General features: G+C 56.2%; 1 protein-coding gene across 4 annotated transcripts in view; it reads left to right on the forward strand.

Moving 5' to 3' along the window:
- The first annotated feature begins 2707 nt into the window (after positions 1-2707).
- Positions 2708-19973, forward strand: part of NIBAN3 (niban apoptosis regulator 3) — a 43568-nt gene continuing 26302 nt past the window's right edge. Inside the window, exons 1-15 of one of the 4 annotated variants that reach the window (XR_007148872.1) lie at positions 2708-2959; positions 4454-4584; positions 7146-7271; positions 7845-7959; positions 9635-9802; positions 10374-10489; positions 10564-10668; positions 10866-11028; positions 11630-11820; positions 12714-12872; positions 13858-13941; positions 14032-14139; positions 15305-15416; positions 16788-16871; positions 18371-18578. Coding sequence is in view for 1 of the 4 variants with exons in the window: in XM_047843405.1 (XP_047699361.1) it covers positions 2905-2959; positions 4454-4584; positions 7146-7271; positions 7845-7959; positions 9635-9802; positions 10374-10489; positions 10564-10668; positions 10866-11028; positions 11630-11820; positions 12714-12872; positions 13825-13941; positions 14032-14139; positions 15305-15416; positions 16788-16871; positions 18371-18516 (1896 nt within the window). In the remaining 3 variants the exon portion in view is untranslated. Of the gene's footprint in view, positions 2960-4453; positions 4585-7145; positions 7272-7844; positions 7960-9634; positions 9803-10373; positions 10490-10563; positions 10669-10865; positions 11029-11629; positions 11821-12713; positions 12873-13824; positions 13942-14031; positions 14140-15304; positions 15417-16787; positions 16872-18370; positions 18583-19973 lie in introns of those variants that run through there. The other 3 variants (XR_007148868.1, XM_047843405.1, XR_007148873.1) reach the window with 3 other exon arrangements.

The following is a 19973-nucleotide window of genomic DNA, read 5'->3' on the forward strand; positions in this document are numbered from 1 at the left end:
GTCCCCGCCCTCCGTCCCCAGAACACTCGTAGATGGGAAACTCTACCCCTGTTAGACAGCTCCCCACGCTGCCCTTTCTCAGGCCCTGGGACCCACGCTTCTCCTTTCTGTCCCTATGACTCTGACTACTCTGGGTACCTCCTATGAGTGGAGTCCTACAAGATGTGTCCTTTTGCGGCTGGCTTATCTCACTCGGCGTAACGTCCTCACGGTCCCACCATGTTGCAGCCTGGGCCAGAATTGCCTGCCTTTTTAGGGCCCAGTCCTCTTGCACTGCGTGCGTGCGTCACGTTTTTTTCCCGTTCGTCTGTCGAGAGACGTTTGGGTTGCTTCCACGCTCTGCTTCTTGTGATAGGGCTGCTGTGAACGTGGGTGTGCAAACGCCTCCTCAAGAACCTGCTTTCAGTTCTTTGGGGATATTCCTAGAAGTGTAATTATTGATTCACATGGTAATTCCGTGTTTAGATTTCAAGGAGCCTCCGTAGGGTTTTCTGTAGCGGCTGTGCCCTTTTATATTCCCGCCAACAGGGCACAAGGGTTCTAGTTGCTTCGCATCCTCACAAACGCTTGTTTTGGCTTTTTTTTTTTTTTGGGGGGGGGGGACAGGGAGAGACAGAGCATGAACGGGGGAGGGGCAGAGAGAGAGGGAGACACAGAATCGGAAACAGGCTCCAGGCTCCGAGCCATCAGCCCAGAGCCTGACGCGGGGCTCGAACTCACGGACCGTGAGATCGTGACCTGGCTGAAGTCGGACGCTTAACCGACTGCGCCACCCAGGCGCCCCTTGGCTTTTTGATAGTAGCCTGTGGACATATCCTTTTGGAGGACAGAGTTCAGCCCTTTGTACACTTGACCGGGCTCTCCCGGCACACGTGGGGCCGGCAGCAGCCACTGTGTCCCCCCGGGCTGCGGACCTTCTCAGAGCCTTGAATGTGCCAAGACACCTCCGTCTGTGATGTGCCTGTGCCGTAGCATTTTCCCAGAGCGTGACCACGCGTGGGTCACCTGTCGGCTTTGTGGCGTTAGGCGCTGCAGTGGGGGAGGCTGGTGGGTGCACGGGTGCCTCTCAGCCGTGTTTGAGCTTTGCCACGTTTGGGGGCCGGGGGCGTCCCGCAGAGGCACCTGAGCGGGGCCATGGGGATTGAAACCCCGAAGCCAAAACCACAGAAACTGAACTTTCCTCCAACATCTTGTCGGGGTCAGTCACTCAGATGTGAGAGTGAGGAAGTGGGCCGGGGCCAGAGCGGAAACATGAAGAAAAGCAGAGAAAGCAACCCAGCCGTGGGCTCGGGCAACAGCAGGTGGCCGTGACCCCAGTGCTGCAGGCAGAAGGCAGGATGGGGGTGCCAAGAAGCAAAGGGAAGTGATGAGATGGGCATGGGGACGCCACGTGGGGGGCCTCTCCCCTCTGCTCCTCTCCCCGTAGCCGCAGCGATCCAGACCTGTTTTGTCTGCCCCCCACTTGCTTTCCTCTAGCCCACCCACCTCGGGCTAGACCGGAACCTGTCAAGCCCGTTCCCACCTCAGGGCCTTTGCTTGTGCTGTGCCTGCTCCCCAGTATTCTTTTTCCTCCAGCTTTTTGCATGGCTCGGGCTGTCACTTGCTTTAGGTCATGGCGCAAATCATGTCCCCGATCCCTCCCCACTCCTGGTATTTTCTGCCTCTTCCTGTTCCGGTTTTCTTCCTCACCCTTCTCGTTACCTGACAGTTTTGTTGGTGTGCCAACGGATGGCCCATGGGGGCTGGACCACGGTCTGCTTTACCCACTTCTGCATCCCTGGCACACAGTTCAAGGATGACACTCAGGCTGGCAAGGAGTGATGTTCGTTGACAGAAGAAACGAATCCCAACCCGGGGGCATTGGTGAGGGTTGCAATCAGATGTCCCTGGTGGGGGTTAGCTCTTTTCCTGGAGGGAGGCCACCCAGGGCCGGTGGAGCAATGTCATGAACTCCTGGGGGGGGATCCCCGGTTCCTACATCATAGCTGTGCCATTGTCGGTATGTGGGTTTCACCTCACGGCCCAAGGTGGACTGCACCTGCTCCAGCCATCACATCCACATTCTGGCCACGTGCACTCAACACTCTCCTCATCTGAAAGCCTGCAAAAGTCCCATTTGATCATATTTCAGAGTGCCGACTCTGCTTCTTCCCTCCCTCCCTCCCTTCACTAAACTGAGGGCTGCTGTCTGCTAGGCACTGGAGAGACAGGTTAAGGGGTAGGGAGACCCAACTAACCCAACCCAGTCCAGTGCTATGTGCACTGATGGAGGACAGGCTGACAAGACAGGAACACAAGGGACATATCCCATCAGTCCATGGCATACCGACAGCTCCCCGCCCTCTCCCCCTGCGCCAGCACTGACCCCAGGAACTGAGGCTGTCAGGCTGGGGGCTGCTGGGGGCTGGGCCAGGGCCAGATCCTCTCAGAACCCAGCACCACCCAGCAAGGGGTTGGCAGAGTGGGAGCGGGCACCAGGATTTAGACACCCCGTCCCTGCCCATCACCCCAACAACAGCTACTGGTCCCACCGGGTGTCTGCCCTGCGTCCCTCCTCCAAAGCCAGCTGGGACTCTTGTCTTCCATACCCCCAAAGCACCCCCGGGGCTGCCCCAGCAGCCCCTGCAGAAACCAGCAGCTCTGGAGGCCTCGGTCCCAGGAGGACGCAGGTGCAGGGTGGGGCAGGGCAGGGGTGGGCATTCCCCACTGAGCCCAACAAACGCACACACTCACGCAGGGCCTATGTTCTGGCTTCTGAGCCCAGGCGGCTGGTCTCGGCGGCAGCCAGGCCTCTTACGGGCTGCCCTGCTCCCGCGGTGCCCCTGAACTCAGAAACCTGGGGGTCGTGGGAGGGAAGGGAGTGTCTGCTTTGCTCTCGAGGGAGCCCCCAGTGACTGCAGCAGGATGGGTGGGCGGCCCTCGAGTCCCCTGGACAAGCGGCGGCAACAGCACCTGAGAGGTGAGCCGGCACGGGGTGAGGTGGGTCGGGGGCCAGGTGGGGTTCAGGGCCAAGTTTGTCCGACACGGTGGCTGACCGTAGCAGGATGCCCTACGTTCCAGATAAGCAACAAATATTCTTGTTTTGTGTGAGTATGTCCCACATTTTGCCTGGGGTACACACTCATGCGAAAAAATGACTCCTCATTTCTCTGAATTTCTTCTGAATTTCTCTGAAATTCAAATTTCATCGGCGTCCTGTACTTTTACTCAGTAAATCTGGTAGCCTATTCAGGGCGTGGGTTCGGGGTGAGGGCGGGGGGCCAGGTGGGAGGTGTCCCAAGCCCAGCCAGACCTCCTGGGACGAGCTTTCTGCGGGGGACACGGTGGGGTGGAGAATCCTTCCGCCCTCCTGGGCTCGTGATCTAGACCAGGAAGGAAAGCCAAGTTATCATTTCAAGAATGGCAGTTGATTGATGAGCACGGCGGAGAACCCCCACGCTCCCCACATCAGGGGAAGAAGGAGGGGTGGGCAACTGCCCACTGAGATGAGGGCCAAGCCGGGGCTGGAGGGACGTGACGCAGTTGGCGGGCAGATATGGGAAGAGCATCCCAGATAGGGGGAACAGCATGTGCACCGGCATGTGGCATGTCTTACCAACACCCAGACCATCCAAGTTCACCCCACGGCCACTTACTGTGTGACCTTGGATGAATGACTTCATCTCCTAGGTTTCATTCTCTTATCTGCAAAACAGGGATAGCAACAATCCCTATCTCATGGAACCATTGTAAGGATTCAGTAAGTTACTCTACGCCATGTGTTTCTTTTTCTTTTCCTGTAGGGGCTTAAACAAGATAAAGATTTATTTCTCTCTCCTATGGGGAGGTACAGTGGCAGGCAGGCTGATACAAGTTAGACACCTGAACTCCTTCGCTTCATCATTCTCCCATGCGTGGCTTTTGTGCCTAAGGCCACCTCATGCTGCATAATGCCTGCTGATGCTCCGGCCGTTGGGTCCACATTCCAGGCAGCAGGATGGATTCATGTTTTACATTCAGCCAAGTGCACACATCTTAGCGAAACCGCTTGGCGGACTTTAACACTTGTGTGGTCGCTTCCTAGATCGGGTCACCCCAGAAAATTCCCTGGTGCTAGGGTGAGGCTCTTAAAAGATTTTGAAAACCTCCCCGTGGAAGGGGCAAGAGGGAACTCGGGTGGGATGGCTCCGTTCACCACCTCGATTGTGGCGATGGTTTCTTGGGCTGTGAAGGTGTCAAAGCTTATCAGATCGGAGGCTCTATACGATTAAAATTTATTGTGCGTCTGTTATAAATTAAGCCCGAGTCACGTGGATGGAAACAGTCCGGAGGGTTCAGGGTGAATGGAATTTGGAGCACCTCTTGTTGGGCAGCTTTGGGGCAAGGGTAGGAGCTCACAAGCGGCCTCCCTGCCTGTTCGGCCCTCCCCAGGCAGGTCTGATTCAACCGCCTGAGTGTCCCCTTGTCCCTGCAGGCCAGGTGGACACCATGCTGAGGGACTTCCTGCCCTGCTATCGCGAGCAGCTGGCGGCCTCTGTCCTGCGACAGATCTCCCGTGAGCTGGGGCCCCAGGAGCCCGCCGGATGCCAGCTGATGCGCAGTAAAGTGGGTGCCACAAAGGGAGGGGGCACCGGTTCAGTTGGGGGCCCTCCTGACGCCTTCGCCCCTGCTGGCGCCGAGACCCGGCAAGACCGTTAAAATGCATCCTTTGAACAAACATGCACGGGGCCCCTGCTGCATACCACGTCCTAGGCCGGACGCTGGGGACACAGTGGCGGTGGGGGTGGGTCCTGCCATGCGCCACCCCTCCCCCCGCTGGCTCACAGCGTGACGGGGAGAGGAATGACAGACTACTGTGTCGTGTTGCAGCGTCATTGCCGATAGGTGCCGTGAAGACAAGATGAGAGGCAGTGTTGGGGGCGGGGGCGGGGAGTCGGGGGGCAGGGAGGCCCCCTCTGAACGGAGATGTACAGGACGAGAAATTGCTGGACGCGGAGCCCGGGATGAGAAGAGGATTCTAGGGGGAGGGCACAGCCAAATTCTGAAGTTGGGAAAGGCTCGTCTAGTCTACTGGGCATGAAACACGCCCCTTGGACCCTCGAGCCTTTGCACGTGCGGCACCCTCTGCCCGGTGCACTCTCCCTGTTCCTCCTCATGCTTCGGCCACTGCTTCTTCCAAGAAGCCTTCCTTGATCAGCACAGCCCCTCCCTGGGCTGGGTGCCTCCTCTGGGATCCCCGTCCTGCTGTTTATCCAGGGAAGCCTTGGGTCACACGTCTGCCTCCTCCATCTGTCTGCCCTGGGAGGGCAGGGGCCAGGCTTTGTCCCCACCCCCCCACCCCACATCCCTTGCGTCCGTGTGGTGCCTGCACCCAGTAGGAGCTCAGGACGTTTCTTGATAGGACGTAAGAGCCTAGAGCTGCCTGGCCCCAGCTCCAGATGTTGCCAAGCCAACAAATGACTCCACATGCCCTCTACCACACACCCCGTCCTCACCAGCCTGGGAAATGAGTCTCTGACTAGTGAGGAAACTGCAGCACCCGAGGTCGCCCTGCCAGCGAGGGGCAAGGCAGGATTTGAGGGGCGCCTGGGTGGCTCAGTCGGTTAAACATCTAACTTCAGCTCAGGTCATGATCTCACGGTCTGTGAGTTCGAGCCCCGCATCAGGCTCTGTGCTGACAGCTCAGAGTCTGGAGCCTGCTTCAGATTCTGTGTCTCCCTCTCTCTCTTCCCCTCCCCTGCTCGTGCTCTGTCTCTGTCTCTGTCTCTCAAAAAATAAACATTAAAAAAAAAAAAAAAAAAAAACGAGGCAAGGCAGGATTTGAACCTGGAGCCCATGCTGGTTACTGACACTTCCCAGATCAGGGCTCTGAGTTGTTCCTACCTCTCTCAGATGACTCCTTTTTCAGCTCTGCCTGCCCTGGGGTGGAGGCTCCCTGACACTGTGGACACAGAGCCCTCTCTCACCCGGGACTCTCCTTGTCCTGCCTAAGGCATCATGGGACCGCAGGTGTGGCTCCCACCTGCCCCTTTACCGCCTGTAGGTTCCGGCCACGGGGGCCAGGGCACAGTTGACGTTGGGGTTCGACAGTGTGGGGGCTCTCCCCTGGCTTCGGTTTGAACATCTTACAAAACGCTTATCATATATAATTTCTATAATCATGTTTTAACAATATCACTAGGAAAAATCTCAGACCTCAGAAAAGGTTTGGAGAATCATTTAGCCAACATGTGACTTTCTATCAAAGAATGAAAACATCGCAAATGCAGTTAGCGTATTCACAGAGTATTTATCGAGCACCATCTGGGTTACCGGGACTTGCTCTGGGACCCGGTGATGAAATAAAAGGCACACGGTTCAGGTGGCCAGGTAGTGAGAAGAGTAACAAAGGTGATAAAACAAAGTGATGCCCCATCCTGCCCAAGGGAGGGGTCTGTGGGCAGAGGACTGGCTGTTTCTCCCATGAAGGTAAACTCCACCGGCTCCACGACCCAGCAATCCCACTTGTATCAGTTAGCTAATGCTGCATAACAAAACATCCCACAACCAGTGGCTGGAAACAACACACACGTATTACAGTTGCTGTGGGTCAGGAATCCAGACACAGCCTCCTGAGTTTCCTTCTTTCAGGGTCTCTCACAGGCTGCCCTCAAGATGTCGGCCAGGGCTGGGGCGCCTGGGTGGCTCAGTCGGTTAAGTGGCCGACTTCGGCTCAGATCATGATCCCGCGGTTCGTGAGTTCAAGCCCCACAGCGGGCTCTGTGCCGACAGCTCGGGGCGTGGAGCCTGCTTCGGATTCTGTGTCTCCATCTCTCTCTGCCCCTCCCAGACTTGCACTCTGTCTCTCTCAAAAATGAATCAACCTTAAAAAAAATTAAAAAAAAAAAAGACGTTGGCCAGGGCTGGGGTGTCATCTGAGGCTCAGGGGGGAAGTGGGGACAAGGTGTCTGCCCCCAGGACTGTGGGGAGGACTGAATCCACGTGTATTTGGAGCTGTCCCAAACAAGTGCATGCTGTGGGCAGGCTTAGAAAGGTAACAAGCACCCGGGCACCCTGGACTTGGTAGAGCCTGGGATGGGGGGTGTGGAGTGGGGTGCTCTCCAGGCGGTCTGGACGTGGGGACACTGGTCCGTGCCCCTGACACCCACCGGTCCCTCTTCCCGCAGAAGCTTCCCCGAGTCCGTGAGCACCAAGGGCCTCTGACCCAGCTGTGGGGCCACCCGCCTCGGTGGCAGCCGATCTTCTGTGTCCTGCGGGGGGATGGCCGCCTGGAGTGGTTCAGCCATAGGGAGGTAAGGAAGTGGCTCTCCTCCCTTCCCTCCTGGCCTCGCCAGGCCACGCTCCTCGGCATGGGTTTTGGGGTCCAGCTCCCAACATGGTCCTCTCTCCTGTCTTCAGTCACCTAGTATGAATTGAGGTCCCTATGAGATGGGCCTGGGGTGGGCAACCACCCCCCGCTGGGCTGGGTAGGAAAACCGAGGTCCAGGCCACGAGTCACGACTTCCTCATGGTCATCAGCAGAGCTGAGGTTGAAACCGAGAGGCCTTCGCACATCACGCCTGGCTGGGGAGCTCAGGCAGGTCATTTGTGCTCCTGGGACTCAAGTTTCCACCTCTGTGAAATGGGTTGGTGCTGGTCCACGTCGTATGGGGCTGTGAGGATTCAAGGAGATAACCTTCGTATATTATTTAGGACTGGCCTAGCACCCAGTGGGTACTGGGTGTTCGACCACAGGGGAGGGAGGGAGGGAGGAGGGGTGGGGGACTTCCCTAGCTAACCCCAAGCCTTCCCCTGATCCCACAGTTAGGACACGGAAGCCGTGGTTTAGACCTGTCCCAAGTTGGTTCTCTGGATGCCTTTCATAGGAATATGAGAATGGGGGCCATCCCCTCGGCTCCGTGGCCTTGACAGGGTATACTGTCCTGACTTCCCAGCGTGAATATCTCTGCCTGTTGGATGCTCTCTGCCCAGTCTCCTCAGGTAAGGTTCCCGAGATCTCAAGAGCATGTTTCTTAACGTCAGAACTGTTGACAGTTGGGGGCAAATCATTCTTTGCAAGGGGCGGGGCACCCTATACATTGCGGGGTGTTAAACAGCATCCGTGGCCTCCACCCACTCGATGCCCGTAGGACACCCCCCCCCCACCCCGCGAGGTGTGACCATCAAAAGTATCTCCAGACACTATCACGTGTCCCCTGGGGGCAGCATTGCCCTTTGGGTGAGTACCCCAGCTCTAGCAAGAGGAACATCCACTCTTACTAGAGTGAGAAGGAGAGTTGGGACCCTGGGCCGGAATCAAAGTAGCGACGATAAAAACAATAAAACCCGATGTTAGCAAGCATGTGGGGAGATAGTCACAGGTGGGTGGGACTATCACACAGATTTGCTGCAGGGGGTACTGTTCAGCCTAGCATTCCCAGGAGGGTTTCCCACCCTCCCTCCCTTCCCCCCTCCTTCTGCTTCCTCTCTCTACCCCCCTCTCTCTTTCATGACCACAATACCGTGCAGGAATAGGGAAAGGAACCGCATTATTGGGCTGGCATAAGTATGACGAGGGCTCAGCGCGGGGCTCGTGTGATCTCACTGAGCCTGCCCAGAAGCCGGCCCCATCGCTAACTACCCCATTGCACAGATGAGGCCACTGAGGCTGAGGACTGTCACACAGTAAGGGACAGCGCCAGAATCGCATTTCTGCTTCACTGTGGCGCTATCCTGCCACCAAACGACGCAAAGAGGCAGGTTTGCAGAAATGTTGGTGCTAGCGGAAAGAAGAAAAGCTATCCGAATACGCGGCCCTCGGGGCTTGATGAAATCAATTATGGCCCAGCCCTGAGAAAGGAAAGCTGGGTAGCCGCTGAAGGTGCCCCAGACGTATGCAGGAACAAAAAGGCCAGTTACAGACCGGAAAAGTCCTTCTCACTCAGATGCACATCATGCGCTTTGTGCGGACTTTAAAATCGGGGGTAATGCCCCCCAACAAAGCGTTAAAGGCTGTTATTGCCTCCGGAGGCTGCCGTTGAAGGGCCGGGATGCCCAGGGTTTCCACCTTCTGGATTCCTGCATCTTGCTGCAGTTCTGGAAATCAGAAGAAAAAAGTGAGGATTTAGGGCCCCCCCCTGCAATAAATTAACCCCCCCCCCCAAAATTCACTCACCCTGGCTCCCGCACAGTTCTCCCAACGGGTCATCGATATCACTTTTAGGCCCATTTTATAGGCAGGGAAACCGAGGTCCAGGTAGGAAAAACGTGCCCTACACATAGAGCTAGCAAGTGACTTGGCCGGGTTTGAATCTGGCCCTGGCTGACTCCCAGGGCAAGCAGGGCTCAGATGACGACATGCCAACTCAGACAGACGGGTGGTGGCTGTCCAGGCCTCCGTGTTGAGGAGGATGCTGAGGCTCAGAAACAACGCTGGGATGGCTCGCTGACGTCTCCCCTGGGCGCACCTCCCCCTGGGACCGAGAGCCAGAATAAGGATAGTGCAACTATGTTAGCAACTGCCCGTGTGGGCGGCGGGGGGGGGGGGGGGGGGTTGGGGGTAGGGGGGGGGTGGGGTGGGGTGGGTATTTTCATGGGTGTCTTCTTCCAGCGAATGAACGATTGATTGTAGAGCGAGTGAGTGAAGGATGACACAGCCTCCTCCGTCTGCTTCCAGGAGAACATACCCAGGAAGAGCCCGAACCCCTCCTGGAAATGCCCGTGAACTTCCCCCTGTTCCTGCAGCACCCCTTCCGCCGGCACCTCTGTTTCTCCGCGGCCACGGGGGAAGCGCGGCGGGCTTGGAGGCTGGCCCTCCAGGGTGGCATCCGGCTCCGTGGGACAGGTGGGTCCCGGGAAAGGTCAGGCAGCTGCGTGTCCTGGGGTCCGAGGCGAGATGGCTCCGCCCCTGCTGGCTGTGGGGTCCTGTCCCAAGTTTCCAGTTTGTTTACGAAATGGCTTGTGGGGGGAGACAGACGTGACAACAGGCTGTGATGGGGACACGGCCCTGTGGGAGCTCAGCCTGGGAGATCAGGGAGGGCTGCTCAGAGGAGGGTGTGTTGAAGCTGGGGCCAGCCAGGGGAAGAAGGGGAACAGGACCAACATGCATGTTGAGCAGGCTGTTGAGCGCACAGATGTGCCTATCAGGAGGGGCCGTGCAGCCTGGCCTGTGACTGCCCACGGGGGATGCTTTTTCCTAAACCGGAGTATCAAGGTGCCTTATGGGCCGGTGATGGTCCTGGGGCACCATGTTCCCTGCAGAGGGCCCTGCTTGTGCCAACGTCTGGAGATGGGTGAGATTTAGGTGTCTGGGGACCTGGTGAGGAGGTGGAGGGCTTCCTGCCCGGGTGAGAGGGAGCCGGGCAGAGGTGAGAGCAGGGGAGAAGTGGGCTGGCACTCAGGAACTGCCCCCTCAGTCTTGCAGCGCAGTCAGGCCCCCGCAGCCCGTGCCTTCCTGGACGCCTTAAGACTCTATCGGCAGCGCCGAGGCCACTTTGGCGAGGACGACGTGACCCTGGGCTCGGATGCCGAGGTCAGTGCGGTGCAAGGCCGCCCCTGGGACCCCTCTAGGCCCGCCGCGGGCGCCTACGGCCCCCTCTCCCGCAGGTGCTGACCGGGGTGCTGATGCGGGAGCTGCTGCCGGCGCTGCGAGCCCAGACCCTGCCCGGCCTGCGGGGGGCCAGCCGCAACCGTGCCTGGGCCTGGACCGAGGTACACGCGGGTGGCCGCACAGGGGGATAGGGGCCGGACTCTGGGGCCCGTCTTCCCTCTCCCCGCGACTGTCCCCTAAACTCTCTGCGCGTCTCTCTGGCTCTCCGTCTCTGTCTCTCTCTTCCCCCATCCCGCCCCATCTCGGCTCGCTGTCGCGCCTCTGGCCCGTGTGGGGTCCCCTTGGCCGGTCCGGGCAGCTCCTAGACGCAGTCCACGCTGCCGTCCTGGCCGGGGCCTCCGCCGGGCTCCGCGCCTTCCAGCCGGAAAAGGACGAACTGCTGGCGGCCCTGGAGAAGAACATCCGCCCGGACGTGGACCAGATTCTGCAGCTGCGGGCGCGCGTGGCGCGGAGGCTGCGGGGTGAGACCTGGGCCGGGAGGGGCGGGGCCTGGGCCGGGAGGGGCGGGGCCAGGGGCCTGACTGCTAGGCGGGGAACTGGGTGGGCGTAAGGGGTGGGGCCGAGGATCCCGACCCAAGACCCAGCGGGACAGGGCAGGACAAAGAAAGGGCGGGGCATGAGGGGCGGGGTAGAAGTTGGAGTATGGGCGTGGCCTTGGGCCAAGGCTGGAGGATGCCAGACAAGGGCGGGGTCAAGAGCGAGGTCGCGGCCGCGGAAAGGCGGCGGGCTAGGGATGGGGCTAATGACATCCAGTCGGGAGAGGGGTGGAGGCACAGGTAGTGGCAGACCTGACCCGGGTTGTCCCGGTCAGACGGCGGAGGCTCCCACTCCGCTCAGTGACAAAGACAACCGGCTTGGAATCCAGACTCTGGCCTCTCGGGCGTACGGCTTTGAGCTCATTGCTGCCGCACGCAAAGCCTCAGTTTTCTCACCTGTAAAATGGTAGAAGAGGGCGCTCAGAGTCTGAGCCCCTGTCCTCCTGGTGCTGAGCCCCGGGCCGCCTGCGCCCCCTTTGCGGAGCACCTTGCGGAGGAGACCCGGGCTAGTGTCTTCCCATTCCAGTGGAGGTCGAGGGTCCCCTGGAGTCCTGCCTGCGCGGGAGGGTGGACACACAGCTGTCCCGGGTCACGCAAAAGCTGCTGAGCACCGTGGAAGCCGTGCTCTCAACAGTGCAGGCCCTCCTAGCCCAGGGCATGGACCGCCTGTCTCGCCACCTGCGTGGGAGCCCCTCTAGCACCCGCTTGCGCAAGGAGGTGAGCTCCCGGGGTGGGGTTCATTCGACGGACGTGCGGCGCGTTAACCTCACAGAAGAGTTGCGTGAGCCCTCTCACTTTCTGTTTGAAAGCCTCCTTTGACAACTGTTTCCGAACTTTGCCCTAGGGTGCTTTTTTCTTATTGTAGACCACCATGCTCTGGTCGTTGAGGGGTACAGTTTGAAACACGGTCGGGGGGGGGGAGCAAAATGACAAGAGGAGGATTTTAGCAACATGGGTCTGGAATCACCTACCCTCAAATCCCTCCTCTTCCCCTTCCTCTGTTTGCCAGAGCCCACCCCCCATCCCCTAAGCCAGTGACTTCTGCTCCATGCAGGTCGCCCCTGTTCTTCTGATATTAAATGAACACCTACTAAGTGCCAGGAAAACTTCAACTCATTAGGCCTCCGTTTCATAATCACTTCCTCTGGGAACTTTCCCTGCTCCCTCTCTGCATCCATGGCTACCTGTGCTTCCTTCCTCACAGACACATTTATACACCTCTGTAGTCGATTGTCGATAGTTTATCCTCCCCAACTTTTCTGTGAGCTCCTTGAGGGCAGAGACCATATGGGGTTACTCCATTTCTGTGACCCCAGAGCCAAGGACAGAGAGGGGATCAGCTGATGGGTGCGGGCGTGACAAGGGCTGGTGTGCCTGTTGCCCCTCAGTGGTGCCAGCACGGCGTGTTACCCATTCCTTTCAGGTTTTACCATTTTATGTCCTACACCATACCTGTTGTCTTTATTACGCATTTGGGGGGGGGGGTAATGGCTGAGGTGGGATGTGTTTCCATTTGCATTTCTCTTGCTACGAATTGGCTGTGAGGTCCTTGGCCCGGCTTTTCCATCGACTGATGGTGTTTTTCTCACCTGACTGCCATCGGGGCACAGGTTTACTCGTTTGGGGAGATGCCGTGGGACTCAGAGCTGATGCACGCCTGCTACCGTGAGGCTGAGCGAAGCCAGAAGCGCCTGGGGCAGCTGGTGGCGCCATTTGGCTTCTTTGGCACACGAAGCCTGGTATTTGGGGCCCAGGATCTCGCACAGCAGGTGAGGGCGAGTGGGGGGTATCCTGCGGACATCAGCCCATAAGCAGGCAGTGACCACACGTGGTGGACAGGGCCGTGGTGCTATGGGAGCTCTGAAGAGACACTTGATTCATCTCCAGGGCTAGGAGGGCCCCCCCAGGAGGAGAGGACTTTCAAACTGAAGCAGCGGTGGGAGGAATGGGGGGTGGAATACGTCCTGGGTAGAGGGAACAGCACTGGGAGGTGAGGGAGTTCGTCTGCATTTGGAAGCCATTTAGAGACACTGGGCTGTAGGCTTCAAGTGAGGGCAGCAAGGTGGGAGATTTGCCAGCAAGGTGGAGGGGCAGGTGGGTCAGGGACTTGAGTATGGGGTTAAGGGGCCAGGCTCTGTCCTGAGGGCCATGGGGAGCCACAGCAGGTGTGTGAGCAGGGGAGGGGCGTGACCAGATTCAAAATTTAGGAAGCCCTACCTGCTGTGGGGAAGAGAGGCTGTTGGGGGCAGGAATAGAGGAGGCAGGCAGGAGGCCTGAAGCAGAATGGGCACTGTTGGTGGAGAGAAGTGGCGTGTGTTTGAAGGCCAAGGGAATGGGACCTGCTAATTGACATGGTGAGTGAAGGAGACGGGGATGGAGAAGACCGAGTGCTGCCTGGTACAGTTGTTCAAGTCGTGCGCTGCACAAGAGCGCTCAGCCAACGAGGCTGAACTCTGACCGGCTCTCTGCCCCCCAGGCCGAGCACCCAGGCACCATCCTCCAGAGCGGAGGGCACTTTCTGCTAGATTACACACAGATCCCCACTGATTGGATGATGCCCCAGTCCCGAGAGGAAGGGGATGCTGTTTCCTGAAACAAGGAGGCTGGGGAAAAGTGACTGGTCGGGTCAGTCTGCGTGCTGAGAAGGGTCAGCCAGGCAGGCACGGGGCTCCGTCGGCCGGAGCGTGATTCTCGGGGTTCTAGCAGTTACTCTTCCCGCAGCTTATGGCTGACGCCGTGGCCACCTTCCTACAGCTGGCGGACCAGTGTCTGACCACAGCCCTGGACTGCACCCAGGCTGCCCAGCAGTTGGAGAAAGTCAGGGGGCGTGTGCTGAAGGTGAGGTCCACCGGGAGGGCATGGCAGATGGCAGTGGGCCCAGGTGCTCAGAGGGCCGCTGGACTGGCCGCTGCTGCTTTTCCCGTGCAGAAGTTCCAGTCGGACAGCAGCTCAGCGCGGAGGAGGTTCATCCGTGGATGGTTGCTTTGTATCTTCTTGCCCTTTGTGTTGAGCCAGCTGAAGAGTAGCTGCAAAGCGGTGAGTAATGGGGCACATACACGCAGGGCCCAGAGGACAGCCATGTGCCTGTGTCTTTCTATAAAAGTGGGCAGAATGCTCTCTCTCTCAGAGACTATTGTTCCCTGAGCCCTGTGGTTGGGTTGGATGGGGGGCCCATGCATTGTATCTCAGCGAAGGGAGGAGGCAGAGAGGGAATGTGTGTGTGTGTGGGGGGGGGAGGGGTTGCCAGGTGGCCAGGGAGGCTCTTCCTGAAAATGACACCTGAGAAGCAATGAACTGATGGCATGAGCCATGTCCTGGGGAAGACACAGCATGTGCAAAGACCCTGAGGTAGGACTATGCCTGGTGCGTTGGAGGCAAGCGTGGCTGGTGCTCAGTGAGTGAGGGGGTTGGAAGGCAATGAGAGAGAAGGTCACAGGGGCCCGGTCACACGGGACACCAGGCAGGGGTCTGCTTCAGGCGCTCACACGATCCTCTAGAAGAAGAAGCTGGGGAGGGGGGTTGGCCAACAGAGATCCCCGCACAATTCCCATTGAGATGTGCCATGCTGTGGTTCATCAACGCCGGCAACATGGAGGCATATGGATCCAGGGGTTCATTTTAAAGATGAGGAAACTTGGGGCGCCTGGGTGGCGCAGTCGGTTAAGCGTCCGACTTCAGCCAGGCCACGATCTCGCGGTCCGTGGGTTCGAGCCCCGCGTCAGGCTCTGGGCTGATGGCTCGGAGCCTGGAGCCTGTTTCCGATTCTGTGTCTCCCTCTCTCTCTGCCCCTCCCCCATTCATGCTCTGTCTCTCTCTGTCCCAAAAATAAATAAACGTTGAAAAAAAAAATTAAAAAAAAAATAAAGATGAGGAAACTTGGGACGCCTGGGTGGCGCAGTCGGTTAAGCGTCCGACTTCAGCCAGGTCACGATCTCACGGTCCGTGAGTTCGAGCCCCATGTCAGGCTCTGGGCTGATGGCTCGGAGCCTGGAGCCTGTTTCCGATTCTGTGTCTCCCTCTCTCTCTGCCCCTCCCCCGTTCATGCTCTGTCTCTCTCTGTCCCCAAAATAAATAAAAAACGTTGAAAAAAAATTAAAAAAAAAAAAAGATGAGGAAACTTTGTCCCAAGGTCTCCCAGCTGATCAGGGTCAAGGTCGCAGCCCTCTCCTCCAGCCCAACCCCTCACCCACCTCTGTTCTAGGAGCTGCCTGAGTTCGAAGGGGAGGTCCTCGCCGTGGGTAGCCCGGCCCTGACCATCGAGGGTATCTATGAAGACATTGTCCGGGGGGTCCTGCTGCAGAGGATTGATGGAGGTGAGCCCCGTTCCTCTATGGCTCAAGGAAGCCTGGTGCCCTCTGGCTGTATATACCAAGCTCTCCCGGGTTCCCCATCACCTCTTACTTCCTGTGAACACTAACCTTTGACTGAATGTTAGGACTGGGACAGATGGGGACTAGGGTGAGCGAGTCTTAGAAGGGCAGTGATGGAGTTTCCCTAAAGGAGGGGGCATTGGGGCAAGGCTGTAAGGGGTGTGTAGGAGTTCTCAGGCTGAAGGCAAGGAGGCAAAATTCAGAAACTGGGGATAGAAGACACATTGACCTTTATTCGTTCAGCAACCACTCCCTGTTTTTTGTTCTTTGTTTTTTTCTGGGCTGGCATTGAAGCCCTGAGAGTCCTTGGATCTTCTGGGCTGGGAAGGGGTTCCAGAACCATCTCTTCTCCTTCTTGCTTCTTCAGTTTGCTCGTGACCCACTGCCTGTGACTGAAGAGATGTGTGCTCGGATGAGCCATGTGACTTTCAGGGAATGTCATGGTATCCGCGTGGCTGATACAGAGGATATGAAGGGGAATGGAAGGAGAGGAGGCAGGAGGCTGCTGGGGCAGGTGTGCAGGGCCTTGAATAACAGGCAGAGGAGGTTAGGCTTTATTGGGCAGGCAATGGGGAGCCATGGAGGGTGTGTGAGCAGAGGGCAACACCGGCCACACCGGAAGCCAGGGGAGGAGGTTGAGGGCACAGTCCTAGAGGCAAAGGATGGACTGAAGGTGCAGCACACAAGGGGATAGAGCCCAGGCGTGAAGCTGAGGTGGGAGCCTGAGGTTGTTGGGCGTCACTGAGGGCACAAGAGGGGCCACGACACTGGGAATGGTGTTTACAGGGAAGAGTGGAGTCCTGGAGCACCTGTATCTGAAGGAGCAAACAGGAAGTAGGGACACAGAAAGAGCAGTTGGAGAGGTGGGGGGGGGGGGACCCAAAGACAGTAGGGTTCTAGGAGCCAGGAAGTAAGGGTGACAAAAAGAACTAAGTTCCCTTAGAAAAGGGGCATTTTAAATGGAAGAAGACTATTCTCTAATTGGAAACAAACAAACAAAAAAACCCGGAAACAGGTAACCTCAGAGAGTCTCTATTCCTAGAGGGGTCCTTGGTGGTGTTTCATCCTTAATTGACTTGTAATGTCTGCTTGGAGTGTTGTGTTGGCAGGGAGGGTTGGTAGGGGGCTCAGTGAAGATGTGGGGATCGACTAGCAATGTCTGCCATGGCCATAGGTATGGAGAGAGGATTATTTGAGCCACTTGTTTTGGGTTCCTGGTTGAGACATTTCCTGCCATCCTTTGCCCTCTTGTGGCCTCTCTGAGAGAACGCATGGCATCCCCAGATGGGTCCAAAGGTTTATCTCTTGCTTTAGAACTGAAAAAGGCCCTTGGTGTCAGCGACATGTCCTGCGCTCTGGATGGCTGCTCAGAGGCCCCATGGGACCCGACAGGAGCAGGTAAGGATCTCACAAGCTCTTGGGCCATCCAGTGAATTGTTGGGGGGATGGTTCTTAAGTGTGGATTCCTGGATGGAACGGCGTATACCTTATCTCCTGACCCAGCCAGGTTGGCCAAGCTCACGGTAAACAAGGGCAGTGGGGAGCCACAGTGTTTGTCTGAGCCAGAGGTACCCTCTGACATGCACATGAATTTGTGTCCTATCGCATATTGCCAGGCCTCTGTGGAGCCTCTCCCAGTAGCTACCGGTTCCCAACACTGCAAGGGGACCTCATGGCGATGGGAGCCTTGGGCTCACCACAAGCCAGGGCTGCTCTGGGAGAGGGGTAGAGGGAGCCATGCTCAGCACCGGGGGAGCCTGACCTCCTACTGCAGGAGCCTACAGCGAGCGCTTTGTTGGAGCAGTAAATGCATGTAGGACTGAGGCTGACACTGCTGGGAGGTGCCGGGGTCCTCAGCTCCAGCTGTGAGATGGAAATGTGTCATGGGGACTTCCCTGAAATGGGGCAGAAAACAACCCATCCAACCAGAAGCAGGCCAGGAGGCAGGACGGCTATAATCTGGATGTTCAGCACCCGGGGTAGGGGCAGGGATTCTGGAAGAGCTAACAGCTCAACCCCCTTGAGTATTACTGTTACGAGAGCCTTATGAGCCCACCCAACTAAGCAGTTCCCACATTTTTCATCCACAGAAACTCTGAGATCATGTGTGTTGTTTTTGGCTGCTCACTTTTGGGGGGGGGGTCATTTGTTACACAGCAGAAGCTCACGAATACACCACTGATCTGGGCTAGCATCCCATAGTTGGTCAGTGCAGATAAACTGAAGAATATTCACACTTGCTGGCGTAAATGGAGATTCAACAGTCTTAGAAAGACTCCTGGGTGTCAAAATATTTGGGGATGTGCAATTGAGGATGAGGTCTTGTTGAACGGGCCCCTTAATGTTTTTAGCCGGAATCTAACCAGTGATGGTTATTTTGCTTCTAGTCTTTTGAGCTAACTGTTATTGCTTCAGGAAATGACCTTGAACAGACTTTCCAAGCAAGTGCAGGTCTCCGGGTAAATTCCCCAATACGAAATCTCAGCGTTTAGAGCATTTGTGTTTGTTACTTCAACGGCAGTGTCCAGAGCATTCTCCACCAAGGTGGTCCCACCTGGTGCCCCTCACCTGTATGCAGGTGGCCCATTTCCCCATCGGCTGCACAGGCTATCCGCTGACTCGGGGTTTCTCAGATCTTCTGAGTGAATAATGGTGTCTGGTCGTCATCTTAATGAGCATGTCTAATTGGAGAGGAGATTGTGCATCTTTTCATGTGTTTATGAGCTGTTTTTAGCTTCTTTTTGGTGAAACTTTGCTCCTCTCCTTGGCCCATTTATCTTCTGGGAGCTTATAATTTCTGCTCAGTTTCTTTTGCTAGGCTTACATTTACTGAGCATCTATTACGTGTCAGGCATTGGATGTATTTTGTCTTCCTTATGACGCTTTCTATTTTACAGACGAGGAAACTGAGGCTCAGAGAGGGACTTGTCCCAGGCAACCAGGCTCTGGTGCCGAGGTCCAGCCGCTCTGCTCACGGCCTCCTCCAGGAACATCCACAGCGGCGTCTCGACTGCATCTCTCTTCGTTCCCATCGGACAAATAAGTCAAAGCATCCACACCATTTCAAGGCTTTTATTTTTCTTTTATTATTAAAAAAATTTTTTTTAAATGTTTATTCATTTTTGAGAGAGAGACAGAGACAGAGTGTGAGCAGGGGAGGGGCAGAGAGAGAGGGAGACATAGAATCTGAAGCAGGTTCCAGGCTCTGAGCTGTCAGCCCAGAGCGCAACACGGGGCTCGAACTCATGAACTGTGAGATCACGACCTGAGCAGAAGTCTGACGCTTAACCGACTGAGCCACCCAGGCGCCCCTCTGAGGCTTTTATAACCCTCATATCTCTACCTCATTCCTCTCCAGAAACGCTGGGTTTCTTTACCCTCCCACCAACAGCATTTGTGCACGTTCTCTGTATCCTTTCCAAACACTAGGAATGTCCACAAGAGAAAAAAAAGTCAGTTGGAGGGATGCACACATTTCATCGTTTCATTTTGAATTTCTTTAATGATTGAATTGAACCTAAAAAGAGGCTTATTGCCATTTTTCTGTTTGTGCTTTTTTTTTTTTTTAAAGTGTATTGCCAGTTCATGGCTTTGCCTACTTTTCTCTTCAGTAGGTTTTCTCTTTTTCTTATTGATCCCTAAAAACTCTTTGTATATTGAAGATATTAATGCTTTGCTATACGGTACAGGTTATTATTTATTTATTTATTTATTTATTTATTTATTTATTTATTTATTTAATTCGCAGCATGCTATAGACCTTTCGGATTTATTTGCTCCAAATCTTAACTTGGTATCTAGTTTCTCAGCTGAGAGTGAAGCACTGATTGACTTCCCTCTGCCTGCCAGAGAAGCCATCTGTGTCCTGGCAGTTGACCGCTTCATTGTATCACAAGCCTTACAGCTGCTTCCGGAGCAGGTTCCGGAGGGATTTCCCCAGGGTCCTTCTGGGTTCAGCTTTCAGAGGGGGAGATGCAGACTCCCCGTGGAGATGGTTCCGCCTCTTTCCGCCCTGGCGTTTTCAGCCTCCCCAAAGAGAGTTTCTTCACTTTTCCTGACTTTACCCTTCAGCTCCAATTTCTGAGATATAACATTTGTGCTTCTGCAGCCTTGTACAGCTGTTGTTGTAGTTTTTAAACCCAGGATGTGATGTTAATCCTGCAAAACTGGAGAAACAAGAATTTGCCATCCAGTCCTCCTGGAGAAAATCGCTCTTTGTCTTTGGTCCGAAAACCTTCTAGTCTTTTCTCAGTGTATCAGGGTATGGGATACATCTTGTCACTCTGTTTTTCTAACTTAATATGAATGCTCTGGCCAGGTTCATAGAGTGCAGAATTGTTTTTGCCATTTTATTACAGAAAGTCTCTAACATACCCCTAAAGCAGAGCCCCAAGTGTGCCCCTGCTCGGATTCAGCAGTGACCAGTGTGGCCAGACCCCCTTCCTCCACTCCCTTAGTCAAGCATGTAACCAGTACATTTTAGGTTGCGCTTCCAAAACA

This window comes from Prionailurus viverrinus, chromosome A2, assembly GCF_022837055.1.
Source record: "Prionailurus viverrinus isolate Anna chromosome A2, UM_Priviv_1.0, whole genome shotgun sequence".
In the NCBI taxonomy this organism is placed as follows: Eukaryota; Metazoa; Chordata; class Mammalia; order Carnivora; family Felidae; genus Prionailurus; species Prionailurus viverrinus.